At 52.8% G+C, this 22,584-nt stretch overlaps 1 protein-coding gene across 4 annotated transcripts in view; it reads left to right on the forward strand.

The window, feature by feature from the left end:
* LOC121003192 (sterile alpha motif domain-containing protein 9-like) overlaps positions 1 to 22,584 on the forward strand; it is a 31,178-nt gene that overhangs the window by 1,682 nt on the left and 6,912 nt on the right. Inside the window, exons 2-4 of one of the 4 annotated variants that reach the window (XM_040434833.1) lie at positions 13,405 to 13,509; positions 16,592 to 16,669; positions 16,802 to 16,822. In XM_040434833.1, the coding sequence (XP_040290767.1) occupies positions 16,816 to 16,822 (7 nt within the window). In that variant the 5' untranslated portion in view covers positions 13,405 to 13,509; positions 16,592 to 16,669; positions 16,802 to 16,815. Of the gene's footprint in view, positions 1 to 13,404; positions 13,510 to 16,591; positions 16,823 to 22,584 lie in introns of all 4 variants that reach the window. The other 3 variants (XM_040434832.1, XM_040434834.1, XM_040434836.1) reach the window with 3 other exon arrangements.

Raw genomic sequence — 22,584 nt, forward strand, 5'->3', positions numbered from 1 at the left:
ACCGATTACCCGGAGCCGAAGCTGATTGATAGATGTCCACGCTCGACGAAATGCCTCGCACTGGCTTGTCCACATAAGCGGGTGGAGGATCCACCTGGCCGACCCATGGTGTCCGGCAGGGGATCAGTGGTTTTTTAAACTCGTTTTATTAAAGGAGAATGACACAAGTATGGCATACATAAGACAACATGACAACCCACGCAGGGGCTAGTTAGAAATGCCAGGAGAGCGCTGCTACACAAGGACATTGATATACCGGGAGTCCCAGGGGCGAGGTGACCTGATATTGACTTGGGTGATAGACATTTTACATGAAGCCAACCTAGCGCATACACAAAGGGCTTAGCGGCCGTAGCAACAACATCTACACGGCAAGGTTCCTGCTTCTGAGGTGGACGATCAGTGAGGGCCGTCAGCTGCCGAGGGCAAGGTGAGTGGAGATGGGCACCAGTCTCCCCAGACCCGATCACATTTTTGTGGACATCCCCTATGTTTATAAACAACAGTCTCCATGGAGACTGCATGGTTTACTAGGGAGAGCCATTGTCCCTTTGAGGGGGAAGGTCTCCCATCCATCTTAAGGCTATCGCTTTTCTGGCCAGAAATAATGTTTCCGCCAAAAAGACTCTGTGATAATGCGACCACGACTCCTCATCAATCCCAGGAGCCATGGTTGCACTGAAGTCCAGAACTGGCGAATGATCTCACAGTCCCACATCATATGCCAAAAATTAGCGCCCTCCGCGTCGCACCTATGACACCTGGAGTGATTAATCCAACCCATCTTTTGAAGTCTGATGGGTGTGAGGTAACTGCAGTGAAGGATAAAAAGCTGTATCATCTTGTTGTTTATAGAGGTGATACTTTGGTCGGGGCCATCAAGGCCTCCTCCCACTCCTCAGAAGATATAGAGGGTATTAGCAACTTCCACTTATCCTCGACAGCCAACGGGGTCACCGACATGCGACAGTTAAGCAAATGTGTATACAGAGCAGACACTATACCCCTCGGCCCCTGTGATTTCAGAACCCCAATGATGGGATATTTAGACATGCTCCTGTTCCCCCTCCGGAATTGGGCCTGCAGCGCGTGCCTCAGTTGAAGGTATCTGAAGAAAAGAGCGCGCGGCACCTGGAACTTATCTTGGATCTGGGAGAATGAACTTAGCTGCCCACTCTCATATAAGTCTCCCAACGTCAATATCCCATACCTTCTCCACTCAGACACCCCCTCCAACTGTACTAAGTGAGGGAACATACAGTTGTCCCATATGGGGACTTCACTGGGTAAATCCTTGTAAGTGTTTAATTTAGATGCCTGCCATATCTGGTGGGCTAGTTTGTGAATTGGAAGGAGGCCCCTTAGCATATGGCAAGAGCCCTCCAGGACAGGCCACAGGGTAGATACCTGCAAGTAGTCATGTAGATAGGATTCTGCGATGGGCCTTGAAGCCTCAGTGACCCAGCATCTCAGACATCTCAGCTGGCTTGCTATAAAGTAAAGACAAAAGTCAGGAAGGGAAGCGCCTCCCTGCAGCTTCGATCTTTACAGAACCGACAGTGAGAGCTTCCTCCTGGATTTACCCCAAACAAAAGAGGTTATCAGAGCATGAAAAAGCCCAGAGGGACCGGCGTGGGACAACAGGTACAGACCTTTGGGCAATAGCACCATCTTTACCAGATTCAGTCTTCCCATAACCGACAACGGGAGAGCCTCCCATGTTTTCACCTTATCTTGGAATATGGCCTCTAAGGGTTCAATGTTCAGAACATAAGAAAGCTGGGGCTCTTTGGTGATTATTATCCCTAGATACTTAAATCTATCAACTACAGGCAAATTATAACAAAGCCATTAAGCTGAATACTGGCAGTGGGGCTCTTATATAATATTTCTATCCATTTAATGAATTTGGGACCAAAGCTAAAGCTCCCCAGCGCGGCTAACAAAAAGGGCCATTCTAGTGAATCGAAAGCTTTAGCCGTGTCTAGAGAGGCCAGTGCCCACCTCGCCTTCTCAGTAGCACCCACCTGCGCAACCACCTGAGCTCTCCTAATATTGTCCAAAGTGGACCTTCCAGGCATAAAGCCCGATTGATCAGAGTGGATTACTGACGTGATCACCTTGTTCAACCTGTTGGCTAGAATTCTGGTCAGGATTTTATAGTCCAAGTTCAAAAGAGAAATTGGACGATAAGATCCACAGTCCAACGGGTCCTTGCCGGGCTTCAAGATCACAACAATGGAAGCATCGTACATGGAATCCGGCAAGGAGCCGTGGGAATGCACCGCCCGGTACAAATTCAATAGCTGAGGACTCCGATTTTCCCCATATCTAGAATAGACCTCTACCGGGATGCCATCCGGGCCGGGAGCTTTCCCTAGCGGTAAATCCTTGATAGCTCTCTCCACCTCCTCCAACGTAACATCCTCCTCCATAAGACCTTTATCCAGGTCGCCTAGCCGAGGATGAGACACTTCGCCGAAGTAGGACTCTAAATCTTGCCCTGAGTATGTAACTGCCGACTTATATAGGTCCCTGTAAAAGTTATGGAAGCATTTCAATATGTCTTGCACCGACTCCACTGTGTGGCCATCGACCTCTTGTATGCGGAGTACCGGACGCCTGCTGCTTAAGGAAGAAGAGCTTCCTTTTGCTCTTCTCCTCCAGGTGCAGCATGTACATTCTCCCTCTGGACAACCACTCCACTCTGCGTTCCTCAGAGGGGGACTCAGTGAACGCCTTCTCGGCCTCCCTACAGCTAGCATGCCGGTCATTCTCCTTACGCTGAGGGGATCAGTGTTCAACCCCCTTTCGGTGTTTCTTGATAAGTTACTTCAGTCTCTTGCGACCACGGCCCCTTCCTATGTCAAAGACACGGGACATTCTCTCACAAAGTTGCGCCAGGTACAGTTACCTGCACCGTTTTTTCTCGTGAGTTTTGATGTTGTCTCTCTTTATACATCTGTAGATCATAGCTATGGAGTAAATTTTGTCGATGTGGCCCTGGCCGGCATGGGACTGTCCCGAGGAGCTGGCCGATTTGTCCCACACCTATTGGAGGTGGTCCTGAAGAGGAGTTACTTCCTCATTGGGGACACCTTCTATTCACAAAAGCGGGGTGTGGCCATGGGGTCCAATGTGGCCCCAACCTACGCTAACATCTTCATGGCCGAGGTGGAGGACAGATTGGTCTATCAATCCCCTTTCATTGGGAGGGTCCTGTGCTGGTGGCCTACATCGACGACATTTTTATGGTCTGGAGCGGCACTACAGATGAACTGGACAGTTTTCATGCCAATTTAAATATGGGGGCGTCCCTGGTTTGCAGTTCACTGTTACAGTATCGGAGAAGGCACTCCAATGCCTTGATGTATTGGTTTATGTGGTTGATGGGGAGATCAGGACAGATCTCTATCAGAAGCCTACGGACAGGAACAACTTACTTACTCATGACACCTATCATCCTCGGCGCATGGTGGACTCTTTACCATGGAGCCAACTTTTGCGCGTGAGAAGAATTGTCTCGGACGACAATGACTTCTCTAAAAGAACAGGTGAGATGTGTAGCAAATTTATAGAAAGAGGTTACCCTAGGAAACTTCTGAGGAGAACACGGGAGAAGGTTATGTTGTTTGATAGGGAGTCCACGCTCGACCGATCGTCTCGCAAGGAAACAGGTGAGAGAATTCCATTTGTATCTGTATATGGACAGGATAGTGGGGATATTGCCCGAATTTTGAGGAAGGATTGGCATATTTTGCAGAAGGGATTGCCTGAGATTAAGGAATTTAAGGTTCCTCCAATGATGGCATACAAAAGAAATACTAATTTACGTGATAAATTGGTTAAGACGGCTGTTGGAGAGCCACGTGAGAGTGGACAAATGTATTTGGCCCCTAGGAAGGACGGCAATTTTCCTTGTCTGTTCTGTTGCAATTGTAGCAGCATTATGAAAGGGGATACGTTTTCGCATCCATATAGTGGCAAAAAATTCAGAATTAATGGATTTTTCACTTGTAGATCGAAATACGTTGTTTACATGATCCGATGTCCCTGTAGTCTCATATACGTGGGCGAGACCACGATGGAGATCAGGGAACGGATCAGTAAGCACAAGAGCACAATTAGGAAGAAGATGCTGGACAAGCCAGTGCGAGGCATTTCGTCGAGCGTGGACATCTATCAATCAGCTTCGGCTCCGGGTAATCGGTGCAGTGGGGACTCATCAGAGGGGGTGACGAGGACAAAATATTGAGGGAAAAAAGAACTTAAATGGATAAATACTCTGAGACCAATGCAGCCGTATGGACTCAATGTGGAGTCCGATGTTGCTCCTCTATATACACGGGTATAGATTTTATACGATTTTGTACGTACATGTAATAACAGATTTTAATGTGTATTACTGTAATTGCCCCCGGAGATTCGCATTGTGTCCGTTTTCACTTATTGTACTTTATGACATTTGTTTTTGAGTCTATAGTGGCTGATGGCACCACAGAGAACCACGAGGGTCGCTCCAGCTGTGATGACCATACGGAATGGGCGCTTTTTCCCCTCTTTTTCGGGATCTGATTGCACTTAGTAACTAGCGGGTGCTGTGTCCTTGGCAACATGATGCGGTGTGATGTCAGGCAAGTGGGAGGAACGAGCTGTTCGCAACACACAGGTCATGTGACCGTGATGACGTCTGGTGATGCGAAGGTACGAGCATGTGATTGTGAACGAGATCTCGCAGATTCCCGGGCGCGCGATGTTGCCATGTACACGTAGGACGCTTTGCAGTCAGACATGCGCAGGAGCTCTTGACGGACGCCAACATGCAGCTGGAATGTACCGTGATCCGATTACTCCTTGGCGGTAAGAACTCCGGTGCGATCATCTACTATGCAAAGCAGGCGCTGGGATTTCTGCCCAATGGGACGTCTTTACTTGGTGAATAGGTGTCCGCCCACCCACTGCTGATTGGAGCGGATTGTACAAGTGTTTTACTAATTATATGTGGAATTAACGGATGTACATTGTAGGCTTGACAAAGGCCGAGGACGGCCGAAACGTTGCATTGTCTGCTGCACATAGGCTTTGAAATACCACAATAAAGGAGATCGCTGGAGATGCTGCTGTCCCTCTGCTGTCCCGGGTGCTGGGTGTCACACTCTGCTGTCCCAGGTGCTGGGTGTCACACTCTGCTGTCCCGGGTGCTGGGTGTCACACTCTGCTGTCCCAGGTGCTGGGTGTCACACTCTGCTGTCCCGGGTGCTGGGTGTCACACTCTGCTGTCCCGGGTGCTGGGTGTCACACTCTGCTGTCCCGGGTGCTGGGTGTCACACTCTGCTGTCCCAGGTGCTGGGTGTCACACTCTGCTGTCCCTGGTGCTGGGTGTCACACTCTGCTGTCCCGGGTGCTGGGTGTCACACTCTGCTGTCCCGGGTGCTGGGTGTCACACTCTGCTGTCCCGGGTGCTGGGTGTCACACTCTGCTGTCCCGGGTGCTGGGTGTCACACTCTGCTGTCCCGGGTGCTGGGTGTCACACTCTGCTGTCCCAGGTGCTGGGTGTCACACTCTGCTGTCCCGGGTGCTGGGTGTCACACTCTGCTGTCCCGGGTGCTGGGTGTCACACTCTGCTGTCCCAGGTGCTGGGTGTCACACTCTGCTGTCCCGGGTGCTGGGTGTCACACTCTGCTGTCCCAGGTGCTGGGTGTCACACTCTGCTGTCCCGGGTGCTGGGTGTCACACTCTGCTGTCCCGGGTGCTGGGTGTCACACTCTGCTGTCCCGGGTGCTGGGTGTCACACTCTGCTGTCCCAGGTGCTGGGTGTCACACTCTGCTGTCCCGGGTGCTGGGTGTCACACTCTGCTGTCCCGGGTGCTGGGTGTCACACTCTGCTGTCCCGGGTGCTGGGTGTCACACTCTGCTGTCCCAGGTGCTGGGTGTCACACTCTGCTGTCCCGGTGCTGGCTGTCACACTCTGCTGTCCCAGGTGCTGGGTGTCACACTCTGCTGTCCCAGGTGCTGGGTGTCACACTCTGCTGTCCCGGTGCTGGCTGTCACACTCTGCTGTCCCAGGTGCTGGGTGTCACACTCTGCTGTCCCAGGTGCTGGGTGTCACACTCTGCTGTCCCAGGTGCTGGGTGTCACACTCTGCTGTCCCAGGTGCTGGGTGTCACACTCTGCTGTCCCGGGTGCTGGGTGTCACACTCTGCTGTCCTGGGTGTCACACTCTGCTGTCCCTGGTGCTGGGTGTCACACTCTGCTGTCCCGGGTGCTGGGTGTCACACTCTGCTGTCCCGGGTGCTGGGTGTCACACTCTGCTGTCCCAGGTGCTGGGTGTCACACTCTGCTGTCCCAGGTGCTGGGTGTCACACTCTGCTGTCCCTGGTGCTGGGTGTCACACTCTGCTGTCCCAGGTGCTGGGTGTCACACTCTGCTGTCCCGGGTGCTGGGTGTCACACTCTGCTGTCCCGGGTGCTGGGTGTCACACTCTGCTGTCCCGGGTGCTGGGTGTCACACTCTGCTGTCCCAGGTGCTGGGTGTCACACTCTGCTGTCCCGGGTGCTGGGTGTCACACTCTGCTGTCCCAGGTGCTGGGTGTCACACTCTGCTGTCCCGGGTGCTGGGTGTCACACTCTGCTGTCCCGGGTGCTGGGTGTCACACTCTGCTGTCCCGGGTGCTGGGTGTCACACTCTGCTGTCCCGGGTGCTGGGTGTCACACTCTGCGGTCCCGGGTGCTGGGTGTCACACTCTGCTGTCCCAGGGTGCTGGGTGTCACACTCTGCTGTCCCGGGTGCTGGGTGTCACACTCTGCTGTCCCGGGTGCTGGGTGTCACACTCTGCTGTCCCGGGTGCTGGGTGTCACACTCTGCTGTCCCGGGTGCTGGGTGTCACACTCTGCTGTCCCGGGTGCTGGGTGTCACACTCTGCTGTCCCGGGTGCTGGGTGTCACACTCTGCTGTCCCGGGTGCTGGGTGTCACACTCTGCTGTCCCAGGTGCTGGGTGTCACACTCTGCTGTCCCAGGTGCTGGGTGTCACACTCTGCTGTCCCAGGTGCTGGGTGTCACACTCTGCTGTCCCAGGTGCTGGGTGTCACACTCTGCTGTCCCTGGTGCTGGGTGTCACACTCTGCTGTCCCAGGTGCTGGGTGTCACACTCTGCTGTCCCGGGTGCTGGGTGTCACACTCTGCTGTCCCAGGTGCTGGGTGTCACACTCTGCTGTCCCAGGTGCTGGGTGTCACACTCTGCTGTCCCAGGTGCTGGGTGTCACACTCTGCTGTCCCAGGTGCTGGGTGTCACACTCTGCTGTCCCGGGTGCTGGGTGTCACACTCTGCTGTCCCAGGTGCTGGCTGTCACACTCTGCTGTTCCAGGTGCTGGGTGTCACACTCTGCTGTCCCGGGTGCTGGGTGTCACACTCTGCTGTCCCGGGTGCTTGGTGTCACACTCTGCTGTCCCGGGTGCTTGGTGTCACACTCTGATGTCCCAGGTGCTGGGTGTCACACTCTGCTGTCCCAGGTGCTGGGTGTCACACTCTGCTGTCCCAGGTGCTGGGTGTCACACTCTGCTGTCCCTGGTGCTGGGTGTCACACTCTGCTGTCCCTGGTGCTGGGTGTCACACTCTGCTGTCCCTGGTGCTGGGTGTCACACTCTGCTGTCCCGGGTGCTGGGTGTCACACTCTGCTGTCCTGGGGGCTGGGTGTCACACTCTGCTGTTCCCGGTGCTGGGTGTCACACTCTGCTGTCCCGGGTGCTGGGTGTCACACTCTGCTGTCCCGGGTGCTGGGTGTCACACTCTGCTGTCCCAGGTGCTGGGTGTCACACTCTGCTGTCCCAGGTGCTGGGTGTCACACTCTGCTGTCCCGGGTGTCACACTCTGCTGTCCCGGGTGCTGGGTGTCACACTCTGCTGTCCCAGGTGCTGGGTGTCACACTCTGCTGTCCCTGGTAATGGGTGTCACACTCTGCTGTCCCGGGTGTCACACTCTGCTGTCCCGGGTGTCACACTCTGCTGTCCCGGGTGCTGGGTGTCACACTCTGCTGTCCCTGGTGCTGGGTGTCACACTCTGCTGTCCCAGGTGATGGGTGTCACACTCTGCTGTCCCAGGTGATGGGTGTCACACTCTGCTGTCCCAGGTGATGGGTGTCACACTCTGCTGTCCCGGGTGCTGGGTGTCACACTCTGCTGTCCCGGGTGATGGGTGTCACACTCTGCTGTCCCGGGTGCTGGGTGTCACACTCTGCTGTCCCGGGTGCTGGGTGTCACACTCTGCTGTCCTGGGGGCTGGGTGTCACACTCTGCTGTTCCAGGTGCTGGGTGTCACACTCTGCTGTCCTGGGGGCTGGGTGTCACACTCTGCTGTCCCAGGTGCTGGGTGTCACACTCTGCTGTTCTAGGTGCTGGGTGTCACACTCTGCTGTCCCAGGTGCTGGGTGTCACACTCTGCTGTCCCGGGTGCTGGGTGTCACACTCTGCTGTCCCGGGTGCTGGGTGTCACACTCTGCTGTCCCGGGTGCTGGGTGTCACACTCTGCTGTCCCGGGTGCTGGGTGTCACACTCTGCTGTCCTGGGGGCTGGGTGTCACACTCTGCTGTCCCGGGTGCTGGGTGTCACACTCTGCTGTCCTGGGGGCTGGGTGTCACACTCTGCTGTCCCGGGTGCTGGGTGTCACACTCTGCTGTCCCGGGTGCTGGGTGTCACACTCTGCTGTCCCGGGTGCTGGGTGTCACACTCTGCTGTCCCAGGTGCTGGGTGTCACACTCTGCTGTCCCGGGTGCTATGCCCCTGACGTGGGGGTAATATAATTAAGGGGTATCAGGGTACATTGGGTGTAATATAACTGAGGAGGGCTATCAGACATTATAAAGGGGTAATACAGCTTAGGCTCCTTTCACACTAGCGTTCGGGTGTCCGCTCGTGCGCACCGTTTGAAGGGGCTCACGAGCGGCCCCGAACGCATCCGTCTGGCCCCAATGCATTCTCAGTGGAGGCGGATCCACTGAGAATGCATCCGCCTGCCAGCGCTCAGCCTCCGCTCCGCTCAGTGAGCGGACACCTGAACGCTGCTTGCAGCGTTCGGGTGTCCGCCTGGCCGTGCGGAGGCGAGCGGATCCGTCCAGACTTACAATGTAAGTCAATGGGGACGGATCCGCTTGAAGATGACACTATATGGCTCAATCTTCAAGCGGATCCGTTCCCCATTGACTTTCAATGTAAAGTCTGAACGGATCCGCTCAGGCTACTTTCATACTTAGAAAATTTTCTAAGTTTTAATGCAGACGGATCCGTTCTGAACGCAAGTGTAAAAGTAGCCTTACATTACCCCTGTATTACGTCCCTGATAGGATAGCACTCCTCAGTTATGTTATCCCTGTATAATGCACCCTGATACCCCTTAGTTATATTATATATTTAAGGAATATCAGGGTACATTATACAAGGGTAATATAACTGAGGAGGGCTATAATGGGACATTATACAGGGGTAATGTAAGCTATATTACCACCGTATAATGCCTGATAGGCCTCCTCAGTTATATTACCCTTGTATAATGTACCCTGATACCCCTTAGTTATATGACCCCACTGGGTTCATATAACTAAGGGGTATCCGGGTACATAATTATACAAGGGTAATATAAGTTACTCAGGAGGCCTATCAGGCATTATACGGTGGTAATATAGCTTACATTACCCCTGTATAATGTACCCTGATTACCCTCAGTTATATAACTGAGGGGTATCAGGGGACATTATGGGTAATATTATAACTAAGGGGTAACAGGGTACATTATACAGGGGTCCTTAGTTATATTACCCCTGTATAATGTACCCTGATACCCCTAAGTTATAGGGGTATCACAGGGTTGAGGAGGGGCTGGGCGCAGGCAGGCAGGCGAGATAATGGGGGTACATACTTTGTCTTCTTCTTGCCTAGGGGCCGGCCAGGGCTGGGCACAGACAGGCTCACTGACACTAGCAGACGCAGGGTCGGGCACAGACAGACTCACTGACACTAGCAGATGCAGGGCTGGGCACAGACAGGCTCACTGACACTAGCAGATGCAGGGCTGGGCACAGACAGGCTCACTGACACTAGCAGATGCAGGGCTGGGCACAGACAGGCTCACTGACACTAGCAGACGCAGGGCTGGGCACAGACAGGCTCACTGACACTAGCAGATGCAGGGCTGGGCACAGACAGGCTCACTGACACTAGCAGACGCAGGGTCGGGCACAGACAGGCTCACTGACACTAGCAGATGCAGGGCTGGGCACAGACAGGCTCACTGACACTAGCAGACGCAGGGCTGGGCACAGACAGGCTCACTGACACTAGCAGACGCAGGGCTGGGCACAGACAGGCTCACTGACACTAGTAGACGCAGGGCTGGGCACAGACAGGCTCACTGACACTAGCAGACGCAGGGCTGGGCACAGACAGGCTCACTGACACTAGCAGACGCAGGGTCGGGCACAGACAGGCTCACTGACACTAGCAGACGCAGGGCTGGGCACAGACAGGCTCACTGACACTAGCAGACGCAGGGCTGGGCACAGACAGGCTCACTGACACTAGCAGATGCAGGGCTGGGCACAGACAGGCTCACTGACACTAGCAGACGCAGGGCTGGGCACAGACAGGCTCACTGACACTAGCAGACGCAGGGCTGGGCACAGACAGGCTCACTGACACTAGCAGACGCAGGGTCGGGCACAGACAGGCTCACTGACACTAGCAGACGCAGGGCTGGGCACAGACAGGCTCACTGACACTAGCAGACGCAGGGCTGGGCACAGACAGACTCACTGACACTAGCAGACGCAGGGCTGGGCACAGACAGGCTCACTGACACTAGCAGACGCAGGGCTGGGCACAGACAGGCTCACTGACACTAGCAGACGCAGGGCTGGGCACAGACAGGCTCACTGACACTAGCAGACGCAGGGCTGGGCACAGACAGGCTCACTGACACTAGCAGACGCAGGGTCGGGCACAGACAGGCTCACTGACACTAGCAGACGCAGGGCTGGGCACAGACAGGCTCACTGACACTAGCAGACGCAGGGCTGGGCACAGACAGGCTCACTGACACTAGCAGATGCAGGGCTGGGCACAGACAGACTCACTGACACTAGCAGACGCAGGGCTGGGCACAGACAGACTCACTGACACTAGCAGACGCAGGGCTGGGCACAGACAGACTCACTGACACTAGCAGACGCAGGGCTGGGCACAGACAGACTCACTGACACTAGCAGACGCAGGGCTGGGCACAGACAGGCTCACTGACACTAGCAGACGCAGGGTCGGGCACAGACAGGCTCACTGACACTAGCAGACGCAGGGCTGGGCACAGACAGACTCACTGACACTAGCAGACGCAGGGTCGGGCACAGACAGACTCACTGACACTAGCAGATGCAGGGCTGGGCACAGACAGGCTCACTGACACTAGCAGACGCAGGGCTGGGCACAGACAGACTCACTGACACTAGCAGACGCAGGGTCGGGCACAGACAGGCTCACTGACACTAGCAGACGCAGGGCTGGGCACAGACAGACTCACTGACACTAGCAGACGCAGGGTCGGGCACAGACAGGCTCACTGACACTAGCAGACGCAGTAGCAGAGCTGCAGAACAGAAGCAAGCATTCGCGCGGGTCCGAACGCCGCCTCCACCCCCATCTGTCATGTCTGTGTTGTGATTTGTGAATCACTCACTCAGTAGTGCGGCTAGAGATGGGAAGCTCGGATCTTTCACATGAATCGAATCTTCGGTTCACTCGCTGACTCTGCTGAGCTGAGACGCAAGTGAACCGAAGAGCTTAGGCGGTGCGCATGCGCGGAGGCTTCCATTCACTCCCTCTTGGCACTTGGTCTGAGCTCTGACTGAGTGAGGAAGGGAAGCGGACAGGACTCAGGACAGAATGCATGGTGCCATATTCAACAATTTACCTTATAATATAATAAATAATACACGACTACCATTGTGGATAAAAAATGGCTGCGGTCTTTATTAACTGGGGGGGGGGGGGGGGAAGGTGTGTAACCATAACTAATAAAATACCATAAAATATTAAGCCATTAAACTTTTCCAATATTAAATCGAGTCCATTAGTGCACTACTCATCCAGAGTCCACCCAGTAAGGCTGAGCGACTAACCCCCCCACCCTTTTAAAAGACCACGACTAAAGAAACATTAGGAGGGCGGGTGGGACACGCTCCTTCCTCTTCTTTTCACCAGCGCTGACAGAGCTCCCACAGGTGACGGGTGTTGCATTTTGCTGTGATGGGTGCCACACTCTGCTGTCCCGGGTGTCGCACTCTGCTGTCCCGGGTGTCGCACTCTGCTCTCCCAGGTGACGGGTGTTGCATTTTGCTGTGATGGGTGCTGGGTGCCACACTCTGCTGTCCCGGGTGTCGCACTCTGCTCTCCCAGGTGACGGGTGTTGCATTTTGCTGTGATGGGTGCTGGGTGCCACACTCTGCTGTCCCGGGTGTCGCACTCTGCTGTCCCGGGTGTCGCACTCTGCTCTCCCAGGTGACGGGTGTTGCATTTTGCTGTGATGGGTGCTGGGTGCCACACTCTGCTGTTCCGGGTGCCGCACTCTGCTGTCCCGGGTGTCGCACTCTGCTGTCCCGGGTGTCGCACTCTGCTCTCCCAGGTGACGGGTGTTGCATTTTGCTGTGATGGGTGCTGGGTGCCACACTCTGCTGTCCCGGGTGTCGCACTCTGCTCTCCCAGGTGACGGGTGTTGCATTTTGCTGTGATGGGTGCTGGGTACCACACTCTGCTGTCCCGGGTGTCGCACTCTGCTGTCCCGGGTGTCGCACTCTGCTGTCCCGGGTGTCGCACTCTGCTCTCCCAGGTGACGGGTGTTGCATTTTGCTGTGATGGGTGCTGGGTGCCACACTCTGCTGTCCCGGGTGTCGCACTCTGCTCTCCCAGGTGACGGGTGTTGCATTTTGCTGTGATGGGTGCTGGGTACCACACTCTGCTGTCCCGGGTGTCGCACTCTGCTGTCCCGGGTGTCGCACTCTGCTGTCCCGGGTGTCGCACTCTGCTCTCCCAGGTGACGGGTGTTGCATTTTGCTGTGATGGGTGCTGGGTGCCACACTCTGCTGTCCCGGGTGTCGCACTCTGCTCTCCCAGGTGACGGGTGTTGCATTTTGCTGTGATGGGTGCTGGGTACCACACTCTGCTGTCCCGGGTGTCGCACTCTGCTCTCCCAGGTGACGGGTGTTGCATTTTGCTGTGATGGGTGCCACACTCTGCTGTCCCGGGTGTCGCACTCTGCTCTCCCAGGTGACGGGTGTTGCATTTTGCTGTGATGGGTGCCACACTCTGCTGTCCCGGCTGCTGTGTATGATGCTGCTTCCTAACTGGAATTTCTGTCATTTTTGCAGGGGTTGAAGATCTGTCCTGTTACTCTGATGTCCTCCTCCTGTGACCTGAGGGACGCTGATCTCTGCAGTACACCGAGGGCCGCCGCCGCTGATCTCTGCAGTACAGTGAGTATCGGAAGGGGCACATGAGGCCTGTTACCAGGGATCAGCGGCCCCTTCTCCGGATGTGACTGTGAAGCCTGTGGTGGCCCCCAGGGGTTGTGCTGTGTCTGTGTGGTGGTGTTTGGTGCTTCGTGTGCCCACCCTCCCCGTCCCCCCCAAACCTTATGCAGGGCTCCAGACTAAAAAAAATATCAAGGAGCCATTGGCTCCTAACCTGAAAAATGTAGTCGCCAAATTTAAAAATACATATAATTACTGTATAATAAAAAGAAATATCACACATGTCTTACCGAGGGTTGTCACGATACCAAAATTTTGACTCGATTTCAATACCATAAAAAAGTATTGCGATACTCGATACCAGGGGAAAAAAATAAAACACCAATAAAGCCGCGTGCGTTCCACATTTTATGGAACGTCTGGACCATAATAGAACAGTCCTAACCTAAATTTTGTCGGGACAAGGTGAGAAAAAAATGGCAAATTGCAAGTTTTTTTTTTTTTTTCTGTTATGGCGTTCAGCGCCTAGGAGATATTTTTAAATATTTTAATAGTTCGCACTTTTTCGGGCGTGGCGATATGTAATTATTTTTATTGCTTATATATTGTATATGTAAAATTGGGCAAGGGGGTGATCTAAACTTAATATTTTGGTGTTTGTTTGTTTTTTTACTTTTTTTTACATACCTATTTCCCCCTTAGGGGCCATAACCTGGGATCTTTCATCCCTTGTCCTATTCCCCCTGGTAGATCTCTATAGGGTGACTAGGACCTCACACTGTCCCTGCTGCCCTGGGCATAGTGCACACAGCAACAGGGAGCTGACTATGGCAGCCAGGGCTTCAGTAGCGTCCTGGCTGCCATGGTAACCGATCGGAGCCTCAGGATTAGGGTTCATTCACACATCCATGTGTGTTTTGCGGATCCGCAAAACACTGACAGCGGCAATGTGCGTTCCACAGTTTGCGGACCGAACATTGCCGGCACTAAGAGAATATGCCTATTCTTGTCCGCTATTGCGGACAAGAATAGGACATGTTCTATTTTTTTCAGGATCGGAATTGCGGACTCGGAAATGCGGGTCCGCACGTCGTGCGGCCCCATAGAAATGTATGGGTCCGCAATTCCGTTCCGCAAAATGTGAATGGAGCCTTACACAGCCGGTGCTCCAATCAGAACTGCCACCAATGATAATACTTGGGGGATGGGGGGTTGGGGGCGCACTGCACCACCAATGATAATAATACTTGGGGGGTTGGGGGCGCACTGCACCACCAGTGATTATAATACTTGGGGGGTTGGGGGCGCACTGCACCACCAGTGATTATAATACTTGGGGGGTTGGGGGCGCACTGCACCACCAATGATTATAATAGTTTGGGGGGGCGCACTGCACCACCAATGATTATAATACTTTGGGGGGGGCGCACTGCACCACCAATGATTATAATACTTGGGGGGTTGGGGGCGCACTGCACCACCAGTGATTATAATACTTGGGGGGTTGGGGGCGCACTGCACCACCAATGATTATAATAGTTTGGGGGGGCGCACTGCACCACCAATGATTATAATACTTTGGGGGGGGCGCACTGCACCACCAATGATTATAATACTTGGGGGGTTGGGGGCGCACTGCACCACCAGTGATTATAATACTTAGGGGGTTGGGGGCGCACTGCACCACCAATGATTATAATAGTTTGGGGGGGCGCACTGCACCACCAATGATAATAATACTTGGGGGGTTGGGGGCGCACTGCACCACCAGTGATTATAATACTTGGGGGGTTGGGGGCGCACTGCACCACCAATGATTATAATACTTGGGGGGTTGAGGGCGCACTGCACCACCAATGATTATAATACTTGGGGGGTTGGGGGCGCACTGCACCACCAATGATTATAATACTTGGGGGGTTGGGGGCGCACTGCACCACCAGTGATTATAATACTTGGGGGGTTGGGGGCGCACTGCACCACCAATGATTATAATAGTTTGGGGGGGCACACTGCACCACCAATGATTATAATACTTTGGGGGGGGCGCACTGCACCACCAATGATGATAATACTTGGGGGGTTGGGGGCGCACTGCACCACCAGTGATTATAATACTTGGGGGGTTGGGGGCGCACTGCACCACCAATGATTATAATAGTTTGGGGGGGCGCACTGCACCACCAATGATTATAATACTTTGGGGGGGGGGCGCACTGCACCACCAATGATTATAATACTTGGGGGGTTGGGGGCGCACTGCACCACCAGTGATTATAATACTTGGGGGGTTGGGGGCGCACTGCACCACCAATGATTATAATAGTTTGGGGGGGCGCACTGCACCACCAATGATTATAATACTTGGGGGGTTGGGGGCGCACTGCACCACCAATGATTATAATACTTGGGGGGTTGGGGGCGCACTGCACCACCAATGATTATAATAGTTTGGGGGGGCGCACTGCACCACCAATGATTATAATACTTTGGGGGGGGGCGCACTGCACCACCAATGATTATAATACTTGGCGGGGGGGCGCACTGCACCACCAATGATTATAATACTTGGGTTGAGGGCGCACTGCACCACCAATGATTATAATACTTGGGTTGGGGGCGCACTGCACCACCAATGATTATAATACTTGGGGGGTTGGGGGCGCACTGCACCACCAATGACTATAATACTTGGGGGGTTGGGGCGCACTGCATTACCAATGATTATAATACTTTGGGGGGGGGGCGCACTGCACCACCATGTGCGGCACCTGAGGGGTTAATAGCGGCGGATCACAACGCGCAGTCATAGAGGCTGGGTGCCGGGTATGGGATGTGTCCGGCACCCGCAGCCGGCGTTTGTATTAAGCATAAACGATATTCATTGGTGGCGCAGTGGCCACAGCCCCTCCCCTCCTCCTCCCTGCTATCAGCCCATTGGTGGCAGCGGTGCAGGGGCAGGGACTGCCTCCTTCTCCCCTGTGCTGTTGAGGAGAACATGGCACGCGCCATGTCAGTTTAATGTAAAAGCGGCGGGTCTTGGCGCAAATTCGATGTTTCCTGATGCTCTCTTCTCTGCCTGCAGCGCCACCATTGCCTCCTCCGCTGACCGCAGCGCCACCATTGCCTCCTCCGCTGACCGCAGCGCCACCATTGCCTCCTCCGCTGACTGCAGCGCCACCATTGCCTCCTCCGCTGACCGCAGCGCCACCATTGCCTCCTCCGCTGACCGCAGCGCCACCATTGCCTCCTCCGCTGACCGCAGCGCCACCATTGCCTCCTCCGCTGACCACAGCGCTGCCTGCACCAATGGCGGGTAAGTCCTGAACCAGCTGATGTTCAGTCATGTGACCTGGGTTCTTTTACTCTACAGCCCGCCATCTTATCTAAGGGCATGGGGTATTGGCCGGTCAGTGCTAACCAGTGAGGGGGCTGCAGAAGGCCACAGATGGGGATGATCGGTGCTGTACCAGCCGATCGCTGCACAAGAAGGGCATGTCCAACAGCACAGCGCTTGTTGAGACGGCATTCAGCCACCTTGTGCTGCGCCTGGGACTTGTGGTTGATCTGATCACCCGCTGCAGTCCCTGCCCCCCTGTGCTGTCATCCCTGGACCCCCCCCTTTCCGGATGGGGCTGTCGGAGGTTGCAGTTCCTATTTTCAAAAAATTCTCAATTTTCTAAATTAGAGAATCCCTGCTTTTAGTACGGATAGTGATACCTCATAAAATAGTTATTACTTTTTTTTTTTATTATACCTTTTGATAAATTAACATATCGAACCCCCCTACATTTCCCATCCCAGCCCCCACCCTCTCACAGTGTCCCAAAAATGCTTTCCATCGGCAATAGTCCAGTCAATAAACATCGCCACCACGTATAAGAAACAGAAGTATCTATGCACCCGAGCCCCCCCCCCCCCCCGCTACAGCAGAATGTACAATCCATTTACCATGGACACAGGACTCCGCTCCTCTGTAAATCTAGAACTAGAAGACCGCCAACCACCGATCACGCCCACATTGCGCCATTGCCGTGAATGCAGAGTGCTATCACCAATCACGCTAGGCCCAGCCGATATCTCTGAAGTTCCCGGGATGCCAAATCAAAGGCATCGATACAAGGAGTCCAAAATTTCTTAAATGTAGTGAGGGCCCCTCTTCCTATTAACCCCTCGTTCCAGGTTAAGCAGCCACTTAGTCTTGGCTGTGTCTGAGCAGTCAGTTTGGGCGCCATATATAACGTTTTGTCTGCCGCCACCTCACCAGGATGGTGATTGGTGAGTCCTCCAGATATGCCAGTACACATACAAACTGTGCAGAAGATAAAGCAGCTGAGGCGTACAGATCATCTTAATAAGGTTGGTCCGTCCCACCACGGACGGCGGCAGCTTCTGCTTCAATCTACCTATAAGAGGAGACAGATTTAGTTTCTCATACTCCGTGAGGTGATGCAACCACCTTGAGGTACCTCTATAAAGGAAACCACCAAAAAGTGACCCCATTTTGGAAACTACACCCCTCAATGCATTCATTGAGAGATGTGGTAAGTGTATTGGCTCTACAAGCTTGGCTTGTTATGCATTTTTTCCTGAATACGGAAACTTCCCATTTGTGATCGTAAACTGCTGTCTGGGGACATGGCAGCGCTCCGAAGGGAAGGAGCGACATAGGGATTTTCTCACATGGAATTGTTTTTAGGGGCCATAACTTCAGCACTGATGTTGGCCTTTGCAGCAGAGGCCACGTGGCCGCCCCGAATGGTATTATCGGAGCACATTGGGGGCTGCATGGGCTCAATGGGTGCACAACAGGGGGCTACAACATACTGCGGGGGCATCTAACCAGGTTCTGATCCCCACAATCATGAACTGTGGGGGATCACAACCTGTAGCCACATTACAATCCTCTGTACAGACGAGCCAATCAGAGCGATTGCTGGCTCGGGATGGTCCTCATTGGTCTGGGGCCGGGTAGCGGAAGTCCCTGGTTGTGTGTAACCACCGCGATCTTAGCGCTGTCACCATGTGTATAGCGAGTTTATCCGTCATTAAGCACTAAGTAGCAGTAGAGTATATACGTCTTTTAGCGTTAAGAGCTTGTGCAGGGGATTTAGATTGATGCCCTGTGGTCAGGATAGGTCATCTATATCAGATCGGCGGGGTCCAACACCCGGAACCCTCGCCGATCAGCTGTTTGAACAGAGTCATCTCCCTTGCAGCGGCGGAGCAGTATAAACACAAGTACTCGCTCCATTCAAGTGAATGTTTTTACACTGCGCCTCTGTACCTCTGACGTGCTTCATGACCATGCCGGGATTCCTCTATACCTTAGCGAGACTGTCAGTAGGGATAAAAGTTCTATCTGTGGGCGTTCCCCGCTCCCTCTTCATGATGGGTCCCTGCCCTGCACTGAATTCGGGCCCCTAGGTGGGGCTTTGTTCCCTATAGAGAGAAGGCGAGGGCTTTCGTGTCACTGCCACAATAGTGCCAGACGCCGTGCCGCCTGTTATTGTATGTGACCTCTGCTACTGCTGCATAACCTCCGCTCCTGTTGAAACGCGTAGGGCATGAATGGCAGCAGTGTGTAGCGATCAGAGTTAATGTAGGGACCTTACCAATACGGATACATCCAGGGAGGTTTCTTCTGTGCCGGTGTCAGGCTGATCAATGGGCTGCCGACATGGAGTGCTAGCTTTAGGGCACAATTAATCAGACGGTATGGGGTGTGTCCTTCTCCCAACATTTGGCACTTTGGTGTAGCCCCCCCTGTGGTTGGGCAGGCCTCCACACTTTTTATTGTATTTCACAATAAAGTCATTATTTTTATTTTTTATGTCTCGCTGAGGCAGTGAATCATCAATATACACTTCTCTCAAAAATTCCGGGATATTTTGGCCTGTGGGTGAAATTTCAGGATGAACCTAAAATGCCCTTTAACCTTTACAGGAGAACTTAGAGTGTCATGTCTCTAAACTTCTGAACTTCCGTCCAACGTTCAATATTTCAGTACTTTTAGCACAACAAGGAGCTTAACGGCAAAATTCATAACAGGTGTTTTGATCCATGAATCGCCCAATAAATTTCCTGGTTCAGTTAGAATTGGTATTAAACAGTCCCCCTCATCATGCTGCTCACATTTTGACATCATGAGACCAAGACGACACCTAACAATTGATGAACAGTACCGTGTCATTGTGAGGCTTCAAGCAGGATGTTCTCAGACGGAAGTGGCCCCTGAGCTTAGAGTGTCATCAGCAGGTTGTATCAGAGATACAGAGAGACTGGAAGAGTCACAGAAAGGCAGAAAAGTGGACGTCCTATGGCCACATCCCACACTGATGACGGCTTCATTGTGAACAATGCCCTGCAGAACTGGATGATGAATGGCACACAACTCCAGGCACATTTAAGGGAGGTGAGAAGCACCCAAGTGTCATGTCAGACCATTGGAAACCATTTACGTTAGCGTAGTCTGTGTGCTAGACGACCTGCAGGGGTACCTGACCACACCACCAGGCACAGCCGTCATCGCCTTGTATGGGCCCGGGAGCATCTACGCTGGACGAGGGACCAGTGGGCCTCAGTGCTGTTCACTGATGAAAGGCGATTCACACTGAGCAGAAATGATGGCCGCCAACGATGTTGGAGACGTCAAGGAGAGCGCTCTGCATCAGCCACTGTGGTCACCAGACGAGCCTTTGGTGGTGGTGGTGTTACAGTGTGGGCAGGTGTGTCTAGTCAGTACAGAACTGCCCTACACTGTGCGAATGGTCCAGTCACAAGCCCATACTACCTGAAGAACCTCATTAATCCAGCTATTGTGCCTCTGCAGGAACAACACAGGCCTGATGTCATCTTCATGGAGGACAATGCTCCAGCTCATCTGGTCACATTATTAGGGAACGGCTGCTGGAGACTGGGGGACCTCACATGGAGTGGCCTGCACTTTCTCCAGACCTGAATCCCATTGAAAACCTATGGGATCAGCTGATTCGCCGTGTAGAGGCGCGTAACTCTGTACTCCAGAACCTCAATGACCTGAGGGCCGCCCTTCAAGAAGAGTGGGATGCCATGCCTCAGCGGACAATAAGTCGCCTTGTGAACTAGGGATCGACCGATATTAATTTTTTGAGCCGATACTGATAATCTATGAACTTTCAGGCCGATAGCCGATAATTTATACTGATATTTTATATCTCATAATATATATTATATTAGTTAGTAGTCACTGAGGTGGTGGAAATTTGCATTTGGCACTAGTATATTTTAAATGTAAATAAAAAATTAATAAAGCCCTTAGTTGGTAGTCAATTTATAATTTACATTTATAATATACTAGTGCCAAATGCCAATTTCCACACCATCCTCACTGACTTTATTAACCCCTATCAGACCTCAGATCAGACCTCAGATCAGCCCTTTATTAACCCCTATCAGACCTCAGATCAGACCTTTTATTAACCCCCTATCAGACCTCAGATCAGACCTTTATTAACCCCTATCAGAGTTCAGATCAGATCTTTTCTTAACCCCTATCAGACCTCAGATCAGCCCTTTATTAACCCCTATCAGACCTCAGATCAGCCCTTTATTACCCCTATCAGACCTCAGATCAGCCCTTTATTAACCCCTATCAGACCTCAGATCAGACCTTTTATTAACCCCCTATCAGACCTCAGATCAGACCTTTATTAACCCCTATCAGAGTTCAGTTCAGATCTTTTCTTAACCCCTATCAGACCTCAGATCAGCCCTTTATTAACCCCTATCAGACCTCAGATCAGCCCTTTATTAACCCCTATCAGACCTCAGATCAGACCTTTATTAACCCCTATCAGAGTTCAGATCAGATCTTTTATTAACCCCCTATCAGACCTCAGATCAGACCTTTATTAACCCCTATCAGAGCTCACATCAGACCTTTATTAACCCCTATCAGAGCTCAGATCAGACCTTTATTAACCCCTATCAGAGTTCAGATCAGATCTTTTCTTAACCCCTATCAGACCTCAGATCAGACCTTTATTAACCCCTATCAGAGCTCAGATCAGACCTTTATTAACCCCTATCAGACCTCAGATGAATAAAATAAAAAACTCCTCACCTCTCCAGCGCCGCGGCTCCTTTTCATCTCCGGGTCCGGCATCTCGCTCCCCTGTCTTCTCCGGCCCGCGCTGCACTGTCACCTGACAGCGTGCAGCGTCAGGTCATAGTGCGCGGACTACGTCCTGACGCTGTAAGGGGTCAGGACAGTGCAGCGCGGGCACCATTAAAAAAGACCAGGGAGGGTGAGTATCGGAAGTGCTTTCTGCGCTTTTTCCCCGCTCTCGGCACCCGATGCATACTAGTGCGCGCTCCCATAATGGAAGCGCTCACTAGTATTCGCTTTATACGCATTATCGGTATATCGGCAAGGTTAGATGCCAATACCGATAATGTACAAAATCCAGAATATTGTCCGATAATACCGGTACTTCCGATAATCGGTCGATCCCTATTGTGAACAGCAGGAGACGTCGTTGTCAATATGTAATTGATGATCAAGGCCAGATGACAAGTTCCTGAGACACTGACATTTTTGTGGCGGTATACCCAGCACTGGGGGCGGCTTTTCTTTCAATAACTTGTTTGAGGAAATCACCATTACTGCTTCTATTTAATGCCCGACTTTCATCATATAATATCACTGTAACCGGAACTTTTTACGTTTTCCATAAATTTCACCTGAAAAACTTTTTGTGGGTCTAATTTTTTTCTTTTCTTTTTCTTTTTCCTAAATTTTATTTGACCCTTCACGTGTAAAAGCACAACATATTCACCCTGTGAATAAATAATATTACACCCTGTACACGTGTTGAATCACACAAATACCCTGTTCATCTAAAATACTGTAGAGAGCTGAAGAGGCGTCCGCCATCACTACCTCCGATACGGCCAGCGAGGCAGAAGAGGACGCCACATTCCTCACCTCTTCCTTATCCAGTGATGAGGGGCCCTCTAAAAGTCTCCCCCAGGACAGCAGCTGAGGCGGCCCCCCCGCCAGAGTGATCCCACATGGACCCCACCCCATAGGATTAT

This window comes from Bufo bufo, chromosome 6, assembly GCF_905171765.1.
Source record: "Bufo bufo chromosome 6, aBufBuf1.1, whole genome shotgun sequence".
Taxonomy (NCBI): Eukaryota; Metazoa; Chordata; class Amphibia; order Anura; family Bufonidae; genus Bufo; species Bufo bufo.